General features: G+C 33.5%; 1 protein-coding gene across 3 annotated transcripts in view; it reads left to right on the plus strand.

Moving 5' to 3' along the window:
- The window catches only part of 14-3-3zeta (tyrosine 3-monooxygenase/tryptophan 5-monooxygenase activation protein zeta), a 78,191-nt gene extending 57,269 nt beyond the window's left edge, over positions 1 to 20,922 (plus strand). For 2 of the 3 annotated variants that reach the window (XM_018549771.1, XM_018549773.1), the window contains exons 2-5: positions 4,807 to 5,114; positions 15,855 to 15,978; positions 17,542 to 17,705; positions 19,543 to 20,922. In XM_018549771.1, coding sequence (XP_018405273.1) covers positions 4,815 to 5,114; positions 15,855 to 15,978; positions 17,542 to 17,705; positions 19,543 to 19,698 — 744 coding nt within the window. In that variant the 5' untranslated portion in view covers positions 4,807 to 4,814 and the 3' untranslated portion in view covers positions 19,699 to 20,922. Of the gene's footprint in view, positions 1 to 4,806; positions 5,115 to 15,854; positions 15,979 to 17,541; positions 17,706 to 18,483; positions 18,648 to 19,542 lie in introns of all 3 variants that reach the window. The other variant, XM_018549774.1, reaches the window with a different exon arrangement.
- Positions 20,923 to 21,140: the final 218 nt, after the last annotated feature.

Consider the following 21,140-nt stretch of genomic DNA (forward strand, 5'->3'; position numbering starts at 1 on the left):
ATCTATCCACCCAAACAATTTACAAAATCCACTAGAGATTGCTGGAAAAATGTTGAAAGGTTTTATAAAAATGTTGAGAAAATGTACGTTTTTCGAGGATGTATGGAATATTGTTCTTCTGACGAAGCACAAGAAAATGTAATAGAACAACTGGATGAGAAAACTACAACATCAACATGTGATGAAGAATATTTACCATCTGAAGAAATTGCTAAATATCAGAGTTTCTTTCAATGTTCAATTAAAAATTGTCATGATTGCAAATAAAAATCCAAATTGAAATTTCAAATATTTACAGAAGCGATTTAAATAACATTTACGCCGTAACAGTGATATTACACATTTTAAGAAATAAATTTTAGAGCAAATGGTAAATTTTCAGATAAAATAGATGTTATAAAAAAATGTACATGATCGATTTACCGAAGCACCAGAGCAGAAGTAATTAGTAACAAGATGGCAATTACAACAACGAACTTAGCTGCTGCAATTTCATTCGAAAATGTGGAAAACAAAAATGAGTGCGTTTTCCATTTTGTAGCATCGTCAATGTGGCTAGTTGATTTTATAAAAAATTATAAGATTTTAAATCGTCGCGTTATATGATATTTTTATCCAGGAAAGAAATCAAATCACCGGAATATATCATGAAGTCTGCGATACAATTTCAAACTGTGATGCAATCAATTTCAACCGACTATAATTCTGATTTTATTATTAATACGGATCAAACCGGTTGCGAATATCGAATTAATGTTTCAAGAACGTATACGCATATAGGTGAAAAGAAAGTCGAACTTTACGTAGGCGATTTGAATAAAATAACACATTCGTGCACTGCTCAATATTCCTTAACAAAATCTGGAAAATTATTAGATAAAGTATTCGTATATATGTTTACAAGAACTGGGAGACATATTTGAAGTACGCGTTAAAGAAGTCGATGAACTTTTAAAATTATGCAAAAATGTATCTGTTATCTGCTCAAAGTTAGATAAACTGACCTCATATTTGTATGAACAGTATTTAGAAACAGTATTGAAACTTTAAGCAACAATCCATTTTTATTAATTGTTGATTCTTGGGGAAAGTAAAAGAACATTCACATATATAATGAAATTTTTATAAATAATGATAAGCCAACATGTAATTTGCAAATTATACCTCCGAAGTGCACTCTGATTTGTCAACCTTGTAATGTTTATTTTTACACAAGTCGAAATTATCATATTAAGGAAATTCAAAAGTGTCCAGATAATCTTATTGATGAAAGAAAAATAAAATTGGATTTGCAACATGTGTGATACAATAAGAATTCAATAATTAGCTTATTATTTATTATGTGCTCCAAAAATTAAAAATATGATCCTGTTTGCATGATACGCGTTAAAGTTGGCAAATGAACGCGAAATTTCTTATAATGTTAATCAATTATGGTTTCCTGCAAATCTACATAACTTGAAATGTAATTTGCAACACGATTTATTGTTTTATAAAATGTTCGTGGTGTTCGGTTATTTATGTTTTCGATGCTTTTACATTATTTTTCACCCACAACATTGTACGGTATTGTCCGAATTTTATAAATAAAAAATAAATAAACATAAAAAATGTATAAAATGATGTTTTCTTTATGAAATGAAAAAAAAGATTAGTACTGCGTGGTCTCGAACTCTCTCCATCAGATGCAAAAATAGTACGCGCGCGCTTTAGGCCTCTCTTAGGCATCTCTTTGTATGCGAATGACAAATAAAGATAAGACTAGGCAATTGTTGCGTAAGCTAGATAATCTCGTATGGTCACGCTTGTCATTCCGTTAGATGACCGGTGATAGTCTGTCCAGTAGATTAAAATGACAGATTAGAGATAAGACTTGGCGTGAGTTAGATGTAATCCTGAGCGTCGTTATTTATGATTAAATAAAAAAGAATTTCTTTTTAATTGTAAATGCTATTAAATGAAAAAAGGTATTATTGATTAATTTTAATGGACAGATGTTAAAACAAAGTTACAGCGTTATGATTCGAAAAAAAAAGAGAGTAGTGTAAAAGTTACTGAAAAAAAAATTAAATTTTAATAAATATTTGTTTGAATAGTTTACTTAGTAAACGTTTGCTAAATGTAAATATATATTTATTTGATACAAAAAGTCCATTAAGTTTATTTATATACCTTTTTTTATTAAAGAAATATTTATTTATACGTAAATAAATGTTTATTTACAATTAGCACTATTCGAAGTAATATGTATTAAGATTTAATGAATTTTTTTTAGAGTAAAGCAGAGCTTTATCAACTTATTCCAATAAGGATAAAATAATCGTCTCAAAAAATATGTTAAATAAAGAATGTCATTAAAGGATAAAATTATTAATAATTTGCAAAGACGATATTTTTAAAGTAAAACTGAGTTTAATCGTAATTATCGCGATTGTTATTTTATAATTTGTAAAATATCATTTTACACTGAATCCTCATTAGTGAATGTCGTTTGATATCGATATTCAAAGCTACGAATCTTACATAATGCGCTTTTGATAGATAACAACGTTCACGTGCATCGATCGGCCATGTCCAAAGAGCTACGTGATACTCTATTTCATGGCAAATCTCGCTTTCATGTCGGAAATAGATGCTTTTGCACGGGTTTCCATGGAAATGCGGTTCCCGCAGTAAACGCGTGTGGGTGTTGCATTCTGTTATGACGTAGTCTTATTGCAATGTTTATCAAGTTACGTATGTCATATCGATTCCTCAGCGATTAAATACTCATTCGATTCAATTGAAGAAAACACTTTGATTAGTGACTTCGATAGATACAACCTTTTTTTCCTTTATTTTCCTTCTTTTACGACCTCGATCACTTTTTCTTTCTCAGCATTAAACATGTAGAATTAATTTACGATTGATATAATTATATAGCTGTGCTGTATTGTAGACTTATAATTACATAGTAACAGTAGAGGGAATAAATGCTCACGTAAGGAAGAAACGACAGATAACGTTTCATGTTTCTTGATGAAGAAAGATAAATTTCAATATATCTCTACGTATCGCTTTGCCTTGAAAGTTGAGATTGCCGGTTTCTTCTTTTTTTATTGCAAAAACGTTTTACCTGAATATTTTCTGACAGACGAGACAAGGCTGGCAGCAGCAGCTGCTCAGCTTGAAAATGCATCTCAGGAATGTTCGCTTTCTTTTCAAGGGACAAACAAGAACATTAAGTTTTTATTTGTCCCTAAGTAAACCTAGGCAAATCAATAAAAAGTATGATAATTGATGATTGTTTAACAAAAAAAAAATTTTCAAAGCAAGAAGAAAGCAAGTCATTTGCTGCATCGAGCAAACGATATTTTCCGGTTTTGGATGCATTGAGCTACCTCTCGAAGCGTCCAAAGGATAAAGGAACCGAGTTGCATGCACGTGACTCAGAAAGGGAAAAGGTCGTTCTGTCTCCGGAACAGACGTGCGTCGATCGTTTACCGAGGCGAATGAGGCCAGTCGGGTTTCGTGAGTGGGTACGCAGCATCATGTCGTCGTCGTCGCGTCGTCATCGTCGTGATGTCTGGCTTCTAAGCGCGTCTTTGTGAGAGAGACCTATTCTTCCCGACCTCTCCGGGGACACGCGACAAAAGGAACTAGGCGACATTGAAACGTGCGCGGGGCGGGTAGCGCTTTGTGCACCGCGTGTTACATCCCTCCCCGCTGTCCTATCTCAACGTGCTTCTTCATTCGACAACTTCTCTGACCTGCTCAATACCTATGCGAGTTCATTTTTTTTTTTCTTATCTCTATCATCCCTCACAACAAACCTGATAATTCCCGCTGAAGTTATTTGCGAAGTGTGCGCAAAGTGGAATATTGCTTTGCACCGCGCAAAATGCGGTTTAATATTTTATATTTAAACTGTAAATGTGAACGATACGATGTTTCGGTCAAAAAGCATTTAAGCCTGAAACATAATGTATAATAGTAAGCTTTAACTGAATTGTCACAAAACTCGAAATTAGGGAAATTAGAGAATTGTCAAAGAAATTGAAAACGATCAGGAAAGTTGGGGAAAAGTCAGAGGATTTGTAAAATTATCTGAAAAATAAAAATTCTTGGCTTTAAAGAAGTATGATATATGTACATTAAACTTACGCAGTTTTGAAATTATATTATTACCAACTTAACAATTAAAAATGCAAGCAGTATCAGCAACATTAATTTATCTTGTTAAATTATCTCTGGATAAAATGTATAACGATTTCTAAATTAGGATAAAAATACTAAAAAATTTTAAAATATTATATATTGAAAATCATGAGAAAACATGAAATTCTAGTTAAGATAATTAGAATTCTGATACGATTAGAATTTTTTGGTTCGTTCATTTTTAATTAGAATTTTTTCCCAGTATATACTTACGTTTACAGACGTCTTTTAAGATGATCCTAAGGCAAAGCTCGAACGTATTAATGCGTATACCTTAATCCTGTAAAAGGATTTTTAAATTTATGAATGACAAAAAAAGTATTTACGATACAAAAATTATATGGTTTAGTCGGTAATACAGACGACTTTAGACTCCCCTTAACATTGTAATTTTTGGATCTTGGAAATGCAGACAATTTTAGGGATTTGCAATCCTTGTCTTTTTTAATTTACAGTTTCTTTTTCTTAGCTATAGTTATACAATTTTTTTTTTATAAAAAACAATGTTCGATGTTGAGATTACCTTTGCTTACTGAAACCGCGAAAGAATCTTCGTCAGCAATCTAAACTTGGAGTTCCACTGACGTTTGCGTTCCTTTGTGATTCTAGCCGACACAATGTCCGTGGATAAGGAGGAATTAGTGCAGCGTGCGAAGCTTGCCGAACAGGCGGAAAGGTACGACGACATGGCGTCCGCGATGAAGGCGGTCACCGAGACGGGAGTCGAGCTGTCGAACGAGGAGAGGAACCTGCTTTCGGTGGCATACAAGAATGTCGTAGGAGCAAGACGTAGCTCGTGGCGGGTAATCTCCTCCATCGAGCAGAAGACCGAAGGCTCCGAACGTAAACAGCAGATGGCCAAGGAATATCGGGAAAAGGTCGAGAAGGAATTGCGCGAGATCTGCTACGATGTATTGGTGAGTGAATAACCATAGTCTTTCTCCTGCCCTAAAATCCAAGCGTATCGGTCGCCCTTTCCTTTCCGTTTCAGCGAGTCTTATACGCCTGAATAGACCTACGTTAGAAAAACACTTTCGACTCAAGCTTATGTTGAGTGATTAACAAGTCTATCATTGAAAATATTGTTTATTGATAGCTATATTTATTAAAGAAGAGTAAAGGGTGTTTCTAGAACTCAGAATTTTCAAGAGAATATTTTCATCTTTGGAGAGAAATCAGGGGTTTCAAATAGAACGTTATCAATGTTCGAAGAAATTGCCTATTTCTGAAAACATTGCTTTATGATCATTTTTTCTCGATAATGTTGACAATCGACAGTAAGTATGATATACACGCGTATATTTTATACATTCTCGTGTGTCTCGCGAGTTTTTAGGAAGTCAAGGCAACAGTTAGAAGATAATACTTAAAAGAGAAGTAGCTGGCTAATGTTAAATTTTGCAAATTTTAATTGTAGAAAATGATAAACCTATTTTCGTGGAATCTGTCTTCTACTAATTTTCAATATATATACAAGTTTGCGTTACATGTACTCTAATTTATTGAAAAATGTTCAAATCTTGTCTGATATTTCGGGAAAAAAATGGAAAAATCCGGGAATTCCCAGAGAATTCTTTCATACGGTTTCACTAAACACTGATTCATTGATTTATTTAATAAAGAATTTATATCGCTATAAGAATAAGAAATATGTATCTGTGCTAATGAATAGAATGTGTACATCTCTGATTATATCTGTTTTCTCAGAAGATATGCATAGATAGTATCTATACGTATATATTTGAAAAGAAGTAGAGCGGAAAATTTACATTTCCGCCTTTACCTCGATCGGTGTATCTCGTCGTGTCGTATACGAACGAACGGCGCAATTCGCGTGTATTTGCTCGGCGGTCAGGCTCATTGTGTCGCCTGAGTATTGATCGAAGTCACTTTAGACAAGAAAAGCGCGACGACACGGGCGATAGGAGATGAGGCGAGCATTGAAATATGGGGAAAAGCGTAAATAGTTCTCTCGGGAAATAGGGGGAAAAAAGGAGAGGAAAAAACTGCGAAGTGTGTTTGCCGAAGTGTAAACGTGTTTGAACAAGTGCCTTAGTGCGATCCAGATGATAGAAGACTGGCTTTTAACGTTTGGTTAACGTAACTCTTTCGATTCGAGAGTCATCGATGTAATTTTAAGAACTCATGAGAAATAGCGGAAACTTTTGTCCCATTTTTATATTAAAAATCAATTAGTAGTTCTCATATTTTTTTTTATGCTTTGTCTTTTTTTCCGATCCTTGCGTAGGATTGTAAGATTGTACTGTTGCGCTTTAGGACAATGCCGATTTTCGTTGTTCTTGCTACGAGAATCGATAAGCAATCATTGAGAGTTATTTTTAAACGATACGTTGATACCATCATGCTCGCGATTAAACCGTAATAAGGTTAATTGAGTCTACTCTATGGTCTTGACGATATAAGCGACGAACCTCCAACGGAACTGTTTGGGCGGATCTCTCGCATTTTGAACTGCCGCATAGCTTTCTGCATGATGTTCTGATAAACGGCCTGTATGACAATGCATTTCTCACACAAATGTAACATTCCGACCAATGTTCCCCTCATGTATCGATTTTCTATCGTCATATCTTGGGAAAACGTTCAGATAAGATTTATAGGCGCATTGAAAACTAGTTTCGAAAATAAATAGATAACGTAATTGTCTCGTATGATGAAATAATTAACAGCTTGAGAGAAAGAGAGATATAAAATAATATGAAATTTAATATACTCTATGAAATAATATTAATAAAATTTAATATCACAGAACTGTTGGTGATCCCATTTTGGCTTCGCTAATCATTTCAGTTTTCTTTATTTGTATTTCAAAATATTGAAAATTTGTGTGAATATAATACATAATAATTCTAATGAACAACTTTTCATTAACCGGAAACAAGAATAGAAAATTACCGAACTAGCATTTTCGACAGTTTTAGAAGAATACTAATGTCGATTTTATTGTTAAAAGTAAATCTAGGAATACCAGAAGATATACAATATTTTCTTTATTAATTTGTTTTAAATGAACTTACGTCGGTAATTATATTATCACCCTGTTACAATTCGCGTATTTTGTTCTCCCAAAATAATCCTGTTCTCGATTTGTATCTTAATTGTTTAACATGTATTTTTCACATATTAATTTTATGTGCTGATGTACAATTTCGATCTCCGTTCTTGTCTCTCACAATAAATGATCTATCAACTCCGTGATAGAGATGATTCATGAGAACTCAGCGTATTTATCCTTCATCTGAGAACATTAATTTACGTGCGAAAAATATCAGATTCCTGCTCGTACGTTGCTCGAAATTAATTTTGTGAGATGGGGAGGAGATACGTGTGCACGTGTTTTCTCACACGAATTCGCAATATCATATGTCAGACGGTTGGCACTATTGCAAGCTTTCGTACTGAATACTACGAGCTCTATATCGTCACGATGTGTCAGTTTTATCGCATATTCTTCTGCTGCGGTTAATAATGGAGAATATCAATTTTCAGAGTGAGTAAATCATGAAAATAATCGCTGCTGCGCATAATAGTCTCTCGCATATTTATTTGCCATCAAATTATTCGCTTAATTAATATAATATCAGATTATTATAATACGCTTAATGTATAATTTCACATTTTATAATTTTAGGTATGTAATTATATCTAAATATTTATCACGTGCCAGATTTACTTTATCGTCTCTGATAATATTATGTCAAATTAGAATTTAATCAAATCGAATTTGCGTATTTACTAATTTGGTAAATCGTGATTGTTTTAATAGAAAAATATTTGAAGTATTGAAGACTAAAGATCGCGAGATTGATGTGATGTCTATGTTACTTATGAGTAGAAAGCTAACTCACAAAGTAGTATTTATATTAATGCTTCTTGCGTATTTACGATAATCAGTCTACGTGTATCGAATCTCTGATAGTATTGTCACGCTATTTTACTAGATATCTATCTTTCTCACCATGCTGTTAATGACATTTGTTTAGATAAACATTTATTTTAAATGAGTATAATGCGTCAGCATGAATATGATATACTTGTTTTCACACAATATATATCTTCTTAAAATATTCGTCGTGTCAGATCTATATTTATTATTATTATAATTACATATTATTAAATATACCTATATAATATACAGTGAGTGCAAAAAGTATTTGTACAGGGAAAATATTTTTTTAAACCGCACTTTTTAAAAATTAATATTAATTAGCAATTTATTAACTACGAATGAAGTAGACTATATTATTTCTCAAAATTATTTTATCTACGTTTAATATAATAAAAAAATATTTTTTTTAATAAGTGATAATTAAACGTTATATTATATTAAGAGAAATTTGACTAAATTGCCTTGTTATAATTCATTCTTGTACAAAATAAGACTAAAATTATAAATGATTATTAATATGTATATAAACGAATATTATATGTATGTGTACAAATGAATATTGTATATGTATAAATGAATATGTTATAAATGAATTACTGCTAATTCATAATTATAACGAATTATGAGAATTGTATTATTTGGATGCAAAAACGATATAGACAAATAATTTAGCTTCTAACATTAGGAACATGCCAAGCTTTTTTGTTTGTACATCAGGAATAGACTTGGATAAAATTACTAATAAATGTTTATTTTTTATAAATAAGTTTTTTATATTAATACATTTGCACTTACTGTGGGTATTTAATTATATCATATGTTAATTAAAATTTACCTATACGACATTAATTTGCAATCTTATATTTTACGGTCTTTACGCTGCTAATTCGAATTTATTTAACAGCTCGGGGCTTTCCATTTCGAATTTTATGATCGCTCCAGGACTTTCTATTTCAACTAGTTCAATAAAATCGAGAGAGAGGACGTTGAGATAGGCAAGTTTGGTGTCGCCTTCTGTACAAACGTGTTCCAAGAGAGCAAGCCAAGTGCATTCCGTTCCTTTTTCCGCGCCAATGCAGTCGTCGCGATGTGTTTCCTGTTCTCCATACATGGCCGACGAGTCCCGGAAAGGTGTCGAAGAAAATTATATGTCGTTGAGTAATCGGCGGCGCTCGCGCGTCCAAAGGGGGTCGCGCTCCGAGAATTGCGATGGGCGGGAATCGATAAACAAGTAATTTCGCATAATTACGTAGAACGATGATTTCATCCTCTCACGTGAGTTATTCTTTATCCCGGAACGCTCTCCTACGCACGTAGGATTCCAGAATACGCCCGCTTTATTTATTGTCTACTTATATTTAATAATGTCCTGACCTCTACTCCTTTTTTTTCAACCCAGTTTTTTTTCTAAGATATCTTACTTTTTACAATTTTATTTTATAAACGAAGAGATTAAATTTGTTCAAATCTCGCGATCTAAACGAATGTCTATCAAGTTTAGATACTCATGCGTCGTTTATTTCAATAAACTTAATTTCTATTTGTAAAATAAAATTATAAAAATAAGAGATATAGAAAATGTGCGTGGAATGAAAATATTTATTTATAGCAAATAAACGAGGACATATAACTCGAATATGGATAAATAAAAGCCAAAAGAGTATTACGAAGTTTGTAGAGAAAAGCTGCCGTCAATTATAAAAAGTCGCTTTTTCACATCAAGATGATTAATTTAACGTTTAATTACTAGAAAGTCTTCTTCACTTTTTAATAAGCAATTTCTTTCTTTGAAGGAATTGCACACTCAGAAAGAAATTGTTTGTTTGGATAAATTAATTTAATTTGTTTTTATTATATATATATATATATTTAATTGGAAAGATGTATGTATTTAAAGTTTAAAGCAAATATAATATTGAATTAAATACATACATTCATCAAAAGAAATATATATATATGTATATATATAAAGACGAATAAAATTAATTTAATCAAATAAACACTTTTTTCCTTAATGCAGGCATTAACTTGATCCAAAACACATCTAACTGCAGTGCCATGTATTCGTTAGCGATTCGTTATTGCGTTGTCGTTTAGCGAGGCGATAACGGTATACGAGGAAATGCAACTACGAAAATACCCGCTTTATGCACCACGAAGTCATTAGCATAGCAACATGTTCCGTCGAAAGCATTGACGCGAATTTCTAGCCCTGTTAGACTTCTCTCTTGGAGTGTTAATTAATTTTAAGTAACAACACAAAATTCAACTTGTAGGAAGCAATTATAGAAATGTTTCCTCCCTTTTGTTAATTTATTTACGAAGAATAACCGTTGCAATATTTTTTATTCGCTAAAAGATCGCGTCGTAGTTTGTACATTGAAATGTTCTAGAATTTTCTAGCGTTAAATTGATACGAGATTGTATACATAGAATGTTTAACCTGTTTTTGTTTGTAAAAAATGTTTAGAAAAATGAACAATGTGGTCTTTATTTTTTATCATTTTTAATAATTAAACCTGAAATTTTCCGTTTGAATGAATTTTGCTAAAGTTAATTGGAAAGAGGTCTTGTTGCTGCCTATTTTAATTCCTCGCGTTAAACGATGACGCGGTTAAGACAATTTCCACTAATTACGAGATGATAAAGAAATTATATTTCGGTAGCGGGTTAGGCATCTGCATAATAAAGTGTCAACGCTGAGAAACGAGGTGAATTGTACCCACGCGGCGATATTTTGCCTCGAGCGTCGAAACTCGTTTGCGAGCAATAGCCGTTTCTCTTCCGCGCCCGGATCGTCTTACAGATTCTTAGTTGACAACCTTCCGCACACGCTTCCTTGCTCGGAATCTCTGGAGGGTGAAGAATATTCTCCCGGATTGAATTTCACATGGGTCAATTACGAGTTTCTATTAGCGATTTTTATGTCTGTATTTTACTGTAAAAGCGACGGTCTTTTTTTTTTTATAAATAACGTTACGTTATGGTTATGTTATTTTCAACGTTGAAATAATTCAGGGGTTTGCCATAAAACTAGAAATAATGAAAACGTCAGAGAAATTGAAATAATGAAAATGTCGGAGAAATCAGAGACAAGACAAGGAATTTTGCAAAATTTTTTGAAAAATAAAAACTCTTGGTTTTAAAGAAGTTTGACGTTCATAAATCACACTTATGTATAATTTTAGAATACTATCAACTTAACAATTAAATGCACAAGCAGCAATATTAATAGTAATTTATATTTATATTGCTATATTAAATTGCTATCTAAATAAAATATTTAACGATTTTGAAACAAAGATAAAAAATACAAAAAATTCCAAAAGTTGTAAAAAATCAAAGAACATAATTAAATTATATCTGAAATTCGGGGAAAAGTTATGGAATTTCAGGATAAAGAATTTGTAGCAACTGTAATTGTCTTTTATTTGATTAGTTAGTGGCGAGTTATTTGTGAACGATTTTATGAAAAATCTCTACAATGTTAAAAATCAGGATATAAAAAATAGCCTTTCATTACTTTCCTTGATTAAATTTTATCCTGTTTTATCCTGTTAGATAATGATTTAGGAACTGTTTGAATCCTTTAATATTTTAATTTCCCAAGTTTCAATCTGTTCCTTGGGACACTTTTTATTCATATAGAGACTCACAGTGAGATATTAAAACGTGACCTTTAGAACTTCATCGCTCGGACGCTCTCGAAACTCGTTAAACTCGGCGAATTATAATCTACCCGATGCTTTTTGCGACACGCGCCTCGGGATTCCATTCGATCTCCGTTCTCGTTACGTGGGTGATATTTTCCAGTATCCGGAAATAAGCGGAAACGGAAGAGGAAGCGGGCACGCCTGTTCAGACGAACGTACCTCGAGCCACCGGAAATGGTACGTTCCGCCTCGTAATAGAGGCCCTTTCTTCTGAAGAATTAAATTCGCTCGAGGCTATTTTCTTTAAGGAGAGAAAAAAAGTATCACACAGCGGTCTTATTTCGATGTTTGAATAATATGATGACACATAATAAAATAGTGCATTTGTTTCTCGTCGCGTCATTTTTACCATTATGAATCTCAATTTCATAAATGTTTTCAAATTCTATGTCGGCAGAAATAATTTGCGATAAAAATATATTGTGAATTAGAAAAAGGCACTTGCACTTATTTGTTAATCATGAAATAATATGAATATTATTACATACAAAAGCTACTGTGCGTTTCGCGGATTATCTCTGTGTCCATATTCATATCATTAGAATGCTAACGTTTCGTGAACATTGTAGTTCAGTAGTTCACCAGAGCGAGGAGCAGCCTCTGATAATGTGAACGTTATGAATATTTAGAGGTTTGAAACGAAGCAAATATAATATTTTCACTTGTGACTATCGTTTCCTTTGGATTACTTACATAAATTAAGAAACATTTTCTAGATATCGATACAAAGTTGAAAAGGGTAAAATAAACGAACAAATAATAATATCAAGTTCATAAAATCTGTGTGTATTTAATATAGTTAAACAGGCGGGATATTTCAAATACAGAATCTTTAATTGCTATAAAAAATCGAATGATCAAATACATACGCAAATATTCGAAGAATAATGATAATTAAATAAGAAAGTTATCGCATAAAACAACAGTGTCGTTGGAAAGCGTTAACATACAGCTTAAATATCACAATTAAATTGAAATTCGTAACTGGATTGAAAAAAATATCAATATATATGTTCTAAATATTTTTTAATTAAAAACAGTTTTTTAATTTCAAAGCTATTGAGGACATACATTTTGATTGTGTTGACATTTCTAATTTTTTAATCTAATTAAGACATTTGAGTTGTATAACACAGTTTCACCAGCATGTTTTACGCGAAAACTTTATTATTATTTTTATTAAAATAATTTTCTTATTTCTCCGTTCATTTTTTGCACGTGTAAAGGTGGTCACTCAGACAAGCGCGCTAATTGCAACGAGCGCAGAATTGTATAGAAGGAAAGGGGTAAGATTTGAGGAAACATGGCTGAAAGATGCACGTCAAACGACGAAACTGGAGCAAGACTCTAGCTGAAACGCAATCATTGGACGATCGGAGTGATGTTTCTGTTTCTGTTCTCGCGCTCCTATACACGTCACTGTAAGCGTGGCACTATTGTATTGCACTTTGACGTATCCACCGCCGGTTTTGCTGCAGTTTAATAAAACCGAGTTATTTCTAACTCGATGGACGTAGAGGAAAGAACGTAGGAAAATCTCAAATAAATTATCGCGAAATACAACTATTTTAAAAATAAATGGGACAGCAGACGATAAATGAAAGGGAGGATGAAAAGAGAGGAAAAAATAATACAGAATATATTGAAAGCAAATAATGCGATTCGATGTGAATTTTGGGAACAACATATGGATAATATACGCTGTTAAATTCATAATTAAATTCAAAAATTATATGCAATAGAGTTATTTTAATACTTTTTATAGGTCATCACTCCCAATCAATATAACTAATTTAACTAACACAATGGAGTACAATTCAAGTAAAAAAATATTAAATTTGGCACGAATTTAGTTCATTATTATTTATTAAACGCATGTGTTAATATGAACGTTGTTTACTTTGAAACTAACTACAGAAATGAATTGATTTATCTTTTGATACACATGGAAGTTATAAATAACAAAGTGTTATTTAACTCGAGAGATTAGGTTACCATTGCTCTTTTGATGATATCTAACAGTGTAAAACGACCGATAGAACAACTCAGAAAGAATGATTTTATTGCAGTATCTAAAAATTTTGCTAGATATATACCTGAAAATTTTATTGAACGATTAAAATAATTATATTAGATGTTCAAACTGGTTTCTTGAATCTTAAAATTTTTGCAACATTGCTCGAGTTTCCTACGTAATTATTTCGATGGTCTAATAAAATTATTTTTAGATCTATATTTACATATTTCAGCGAATACCGTGCAGGATTTCAGATGGAAATCGATGTTGTTTCGCGAAATGAGATTTCACGTGGTGGCTTTTCATTTTAGTCTCCAAAGAAACACATTTCGATAATTTACAGCGGTGATTTTGTCTTATAAGTCGTCGGGGAAAACGGCGCTTGATTAAAATTAATAAACGCCGAGGAATAAATGAGTGAACTTTGGGAGTGACTCAAACCGGTCTCTCTCGTTGGCGAAGTTCGATACGCGAAAGAGAGACGGTGAAACTCACGACGGCGATGACGTATAACGCGGCTATCTTCTCTTTTCCTTCTCTACCTTCATTGCGACGCGGATCGCGCGCTCACGTGATTATACGGCGTAATTTATGACGGCGCGTTCGCGCATCAAAATGCGACGATTTGTGCGGTGACGCGCTTTTCGAGACTCATTTCGTACGACGATAAGATAACCGGAGCTGTTAAATTAGAATCTTGGGCCCGAGCGTGTTCATTTACCTCTCGCAGCTCGCGACAGCAAAAATGGAATCTATTTCGGAAATTGTATCTACGATGCAATCTTTACATACCAGAGTTGCTATGAAACTCTGGAAATCGAGGAAATCAGGCAAATGTCAGGGAAATCTAAAACGATCAGGAAAAAGTAAAGGAATTTTGCAAAATTTTCTGGAAAATAATTTTTGGATTTAAAGAAAATTAATATATATACATTACACCTCAACGTAGTTTTAGAATATTACCAACTTAATAATAGTTAAGTGCAAGTATTAGCAACATTAATAGTAATTTACATTATCTACTATGTTTATAAAGTGCTCTCTGAACAAAATATTTAACGGTTTTCAAGGGACGAAAATAGAAAAAAGTTTCAAAATATTATTGAAAGCAGCAGGGAATGTTATGCAATTTTATCTGAAAATCGAGAAAAAGTTATAGAATTTTAGGACGAAAAATTTGTGACAATCCTGAATCTGTATAATTTAATACGCAATATTTTATTGTTTTTACTTTTGTGTCAAAAATTATTAAGTTATGTAGTAACGTAATTGGAGCAAATTTTTATTTATCTCCTTTCGCCGACCCGATCACTACGATCGATAATTATGTTTGCGTTAAGGCGCAATAAATATCTCCGCGCGCGCTATTTGCGTGCGAGTTTTGCGCATGCAAAGTTGGTCGGCCAACATTACTCTTACGTCATTAGTAGACACGGTTGGGATGAATGTGCGTAGCGTGAAACGACTCGTCATTGACCGGCGCATTGCGCATCAATTCCATGTTGTTGTCCACATTAATTTGATCACATGATCAAAATTTGTGGACATGCTCTATTGGCAATTAATAACCGATTTATTAGTTTAAATCTTAGTGTGTCAACATATTATTGCGTAATTCATTTCCGAAAATATTTTCAGCATTATACATATGTATGTGTCGCGTATTAGTATATGTATTTAATGTATATACAATATGATATATACATAAAATGTATAATTGTATAAATAATTAATTGTATAAATAATTAAAATAATGGATATGGTTGTCACAAAAGTGAAAATGAAAGAAATCGGGGAATTGTCAAAGAAAGATGCGAAGTATAGAAGACGAAAAATAATTTCTCCATTTGTAAAAGTCGCTTCTTTTTTCCAAATTTTGTGTGTAATTAATTGTACACGGAGCACAGCAAATTAAGCGTTTAAACTCATTTTTCTCTTGCATCGATTTTGTTCACCTTATTTTAATCTCATTGTCAGTGCTGCGTTTATTCATTCGTTTGTATTTGCTTCTTTGCAGGGACTCCTAGATAAGTTCCTGATCTCCAAGGCTAGCAATGCCGAGAGCAAAGTATTCTACCTCAAGATGAAGGGTGACTACTACAGGTATCTCGCAGAAGTCGCCACCGGTGAAACCAGAAATAGTACGTATCGATCCCCCGCGTTATCTCGCGTACTTAATCCGGGGCGAATTTCAAAGCGAGAGATGATTCGAAGTGCGAGATTATAAACTCTTTCCATTTGGTGACACAAGTCGACACAGGTATCGTTTTATCTTTGTTACTTAAGGGTTGCCAAGAAAGAAGAATAACGTTTGCGTTGACTTGTATCATCAAATGAACAGTATCTTATCTTTTGTAACGATACAATCGTGATTTCTTGTTCAATATCGATACGAATGTTATCAGTGCAACTGGCGTAAAGCGTTAATTAAACCTGATCGTTTATGCTGCATTAAATGCACACCAAATTATTAAAAGTTCTTTGCAAAGTCGTCACCTCGCTTTGATCGTCTTCCCGAATGGTCGATGCAACTGCATCCGATTGTGCAAGTGCACGAGATGGACCTTTCTCAAATTGACCATTTCTGGCACTCACATTACAACGCAGCTGCATCGACAGATGTTTCGTTTTGAGTTATGGGCGGATCCCTGGACTTTTGCATCGGAAGCAGAGTCAGTTGCAGTCGCAGTCGTTCACGGGTGAAAGTCGATTGCAACGTTGTCGAGTGAAACTTTAGTCACACATTTCAATTGCAAAGTTCTGCAAAAAAATACTGATAACAAAGATAATTATTGGCCATTAATTTAAACGTATTTTTATGTTTGTTCTTTGTACATAATTATTTAATGCTATATAATATATATGATAATATTGGATGTTGAAGATTAAGTAGAAGATTCTGTTTTTTAAATTAATCGAATATATTTAGTAAAATTTATATTGCTCTTTTTTTATGAGTTACAAAACACGAAATTTGTATAAAGTCCAGGGAATTGCAAACATTTATGTATATAAAATTAAAAAAATTTTTTGAAATTGAATCTCACACTAAATAATGAAAATTGGACTAGTCTATAAAACGAGTGGATCAATTTTCAATCTTTAAGAGTGAGATTTTAATTTTGGAAAGTTTCAGAATTTTACATTAATTAGATTTAGAAAATAATAAATAACGAATATTGGAGCGAATGCAAACATAGTATTCGCATTAAGTATGATAAAAATGCTCTTAAGTGCTGCTAATCAGATGACTTTCATTTCAAGTTGCATTTACAGAGTTTTGCTCAATTTAAATGCAAGATAATTATTAAACATGTATGTAAAATTACATTTAGGAAAAATAGTAGTCTATCTTTTTTTTGAAAGAAATATATAAATTGCCTAAAAGCAAGCACATAAGAACAATAGAGCTGCTTAGAACGTAAATAGAACAAGTCGATAAATATATATATATATAATATATAAAAGATTAATATATATCTTAATAAAATTTCTAAGAAAATCTAATTCTAAAAACATTAAGAGGCAAATTAATGCTAATGTAAAAGTTGAATCCTTTCATGGCGCATTTCGAAACACGATAATTCCATATTACTACGTACCTCTAAGTTCTAAGTAGCTCTCAAAGATTTGATACGATACACTCGAAGCGTGTTAGTTCACGCTAAACAAGATAGACATTTGATGATCCATGTAATATCCAGCCGTGGTAGACGACAGCCAGAAGGCATACCAGGATGCCTTTGAAATCAGCAAGTCAAAGATGCAGCCTACCCACCCGATCAGGCTAGGTCTCGCTCTTAACTTTTCTGTCTTCTATTACGAGATTCTCAACTCACCAGACAAGGCCTGTCAACTGGCCAAACAGGTACACGATCAGAGGACTAATTGTTATTTTTCTAGCGATTTCTTGGGAAAGAGAGCTCGATGACGGTGATGGTGGTGATGGTACACAATGACAACAAAAGTTATCTTACAATTTGTTCTGCCAATTTGTTCATTTCCATCCTACAAAGATCGGTTGAGTTTAATATTTATGATGTAGTGTACTACGATTATTTTTATAGTTTTCAACAACCGCTTATGAAAAACGTCTACTGATAATAGTTCAATTGTCGGACTATATAAAGACAAATTATGTAATATCGAGATGATTTCAGTAATGTTATTTTAGTAACTATGGACAGCTAATGTGACTAATTTACTTAGACGCAATCCTATAAATACCACGTGTAAAATTTCTAATATGCAGAAAAAGGCGTTTGCATTTAAATTTGTAATGTAATTACGCTGCCATAACGAATTATTCGCTCGACTCATACACGATGACTCACAATCAGAAGATGTACGTCTTAGCAGGATCATGTCGTAGAAGATCGGTGACGATTTATGGACACGGCCCGTTCAAGGCCAACAGAATTCCAAGTGAAACGACATGCGCCGATCTTTGTAGGACAGACACGAAGCGAATCGTTGAAATTCGCTTGCGTTTTCCCTCCATTTATTCAGCTTTTGTTCATCTTTCCTCTCCTCACGCTCCTCTCCCGTCACATCTTTCCGACAACAATTTATTACTTCGATGGTTACGGCGCAAAAATGAGGTCGTGGAAGGTGTAATCTGAATAGAGGCTGATTTGCATTTGCAGCGGTAGTCGAGGATTCGCAGAAGGCGTATCAGGAGGCGTTTGACATTGCGAAGGCAAAAATGCAACCTACGCATCCGATCAGGCTCGGCCTTGCCCTCAACTTCTCCGTTTTTTATTACGAAATTATCAATTCCCCGGCTAGAGCCTGTCATTTAGCTAAGCAGGTTAGAGGAAGGATTATGGAGGGCTTGCTCTTGGCGTTACTGAGTGTGATATTTTTCTTCTATATAAAGCCCCTGTTATGTGCATTAACTCGTTCGCCGTCGAATTGGGTACGTGATAAGACTGCTGATAAGAAACACGGGCGATAATTAAGCTATGTATTCTGATTAAAGCACTCCTGCTAAAATCTCAATCTTCGTAGTTTGAGTAATAAGAAAAGAATAAGACATTATTTTATTTCTTCATTGAATTGAATAATTAAAAAAAGAGATAAATACTTGTATTTATTTTTGTATGTATATTTAAATCACTGGAATCCGCAGTCTTACTATAAAATCAGCTGTAGTTCTTGCCGTGTGTATTTATCCTATTCATTATCTAATGGCCAAATCCTAATTTGATTTAATTCTAACATCAACTGTTATGTGAATGTTGTGTTGTTTAATTTTTTTTAAACTTTTATACTACGTAATTAATAAAGTGAGACCTCACTGTGATACCATACTAACCATCTCGCATCATGTTCTCTCTCTCTCTCTTTCTCTATATATATATATATATACATAATTACACAAGTTAAATTGCTATTACTATTGATTTATATATATATATATATGTATGTGTGTGGTGTGTAATTATGAATATTGACAGAATTAATATAATTGTATTTATAGATAAAATTTTATTTTTATATTAAAAGTAATATGTGTATACATTTTGGACTGCTCTAATAATTATTTTGGAATTAAATTTATTTTTATCATTAAAAAATAATATTAAGATTTCTATAGTATATATGCATTAAAGTGATAATAAAGAGGATTTTAATACAGATTAAAATAACAAAAAAAAAAAGGTTAAATGAAAAATATCTTAACACATTTATTACTTTTGCAGGCGTTCGACGATGCGATCGCGGAGCTGGACACACTTAATGAAGACAGCTACAAAGATTCCACATTGATCATGCAGCTACTGCGCGACAACCTCACTCTGTGGACCAGTGACACGCAGGGCGACGGGGACGAGCCACAGGAGGGCGGCGACAACTAACCTTCCTACGCTTAAGTCCTTTCTAAACCTAATAAGAACATCCTATTCTCTATCGTCCCCCCGTCCCCCTGAAGTGCTCACCCGTATGTCCATCCACCCGGTTCCATCCATCCATATCCACCTAACCTCTCGTCCCTCGCGTACCTCGTTTCCTTCTTTCCTTCCTTCCTTCCAATCGCAGGCCTCCTTTTTCCTTAAATCTCTTCTTTTTAAGAAAACTGATCCTTCTCTCTTTCTCTCTCTTTTTCTCTTTCTCTCTCTTTATCCTGACATAACCGTACACTGCTACCGATGCCACCGCCACAGCTGCTATGTCCGGTTCGAAAAATTCGAACGTTAAGAGCCGAATTATTCACCCATGCTCGATCGTGCCCATTCGTGGATAATGGCAAATGAAAAATCTTAAACATCTTCTTTTCTTAAAAGAATCGAACTTAAACATAAAATTGTAAATTTGGTCGACACCTGGAGTAGACAGGAGGCAAGAACGTTGATGCAACGTGTATCAGATCAAGATAATGCGTGGGAAAAACCATTATTAGCGAAGACGATCGAGCAGTGCATGGATTATACGGTCTCTCGCGTACGAAATTTCTTAGACAAAAAGAAATCTGTTTATTGTCCCGTTTGTATGGAGGAACAGGAAGGAGCGAATTGTGGATGAATAGAGGAAAGGACAGGAGGAGACACATTTACATCTTCCCTGCATACCCTATCTCGTCGATGCGAAAATCGTCACGCGGACGCAGCTAACACGTGTGCGCGTGCACCTTCATTGTCGATTACGCATATAGCAGAAAAAAGGAAGCAAACGCTAGATTATTTGACTTTTGCGAATAGGAAAATGATGTACTATTAAAGAGTAAATCATACACATCGGGACGAGACATGGCATGCAGAGGACCGACCGACCCACTGTCATTACTCCCAAAATCTGCTCGCTGCTTACCATTTCAAAAGAAAAAACAAAAGAACACAAAGTTAGAATAAAAAAAAGAAACAAGATACAAGCCAAAAAGTAACAGCGCGGAGGTACGAGAAGAAGCGAAGAGAATGAGAAAATGAAAAAAGCACGCATGAATCTACTACATTATATCCAGTTGTCATTTAAATTAAATTTCACATTGTCTAGCAAGTAACGAATATTATTATACGAAGGGAAGAACGCAGGAGGAGAAAGGAGAGTAAAAACAAATACATTAAGTTATTAAGTTCCAAAACAAACATCAGTGGTCACTTGATTTTTCACACTTTATCTTCTTATATATATTTTTTCTTTTTCTCCAACATACTACCATGATTATGCACACAGTCTGCATGCACAATTCGATATATCTCTTCCCATACGGACTCTCCTCCCTTTTCCTTTCGCCACACCCGAAATCTTTTACTGAAAATCCAAAATTGCGATTCAACAGTCTAGAATAAATTTCCTTGAATTA

Source organism: Cyphomyrmex costatus, unplaced genomic scaffold (assembly GCF_001594065.2).
Source record: "Cyphomyrmex costatus isolate MS0001 unplaced genomic scaffold, Ccosl1.0 scaffold882, whole genome shotgun sequence".
NCBI classification, from domain to species: domain Eukaryota; kingdom Metazoa; phylum Arthropoda; class Insecta; order Hymenoptera; family Formicidae; genus Cyphomyrmex; species Cyphomyrmex costatus.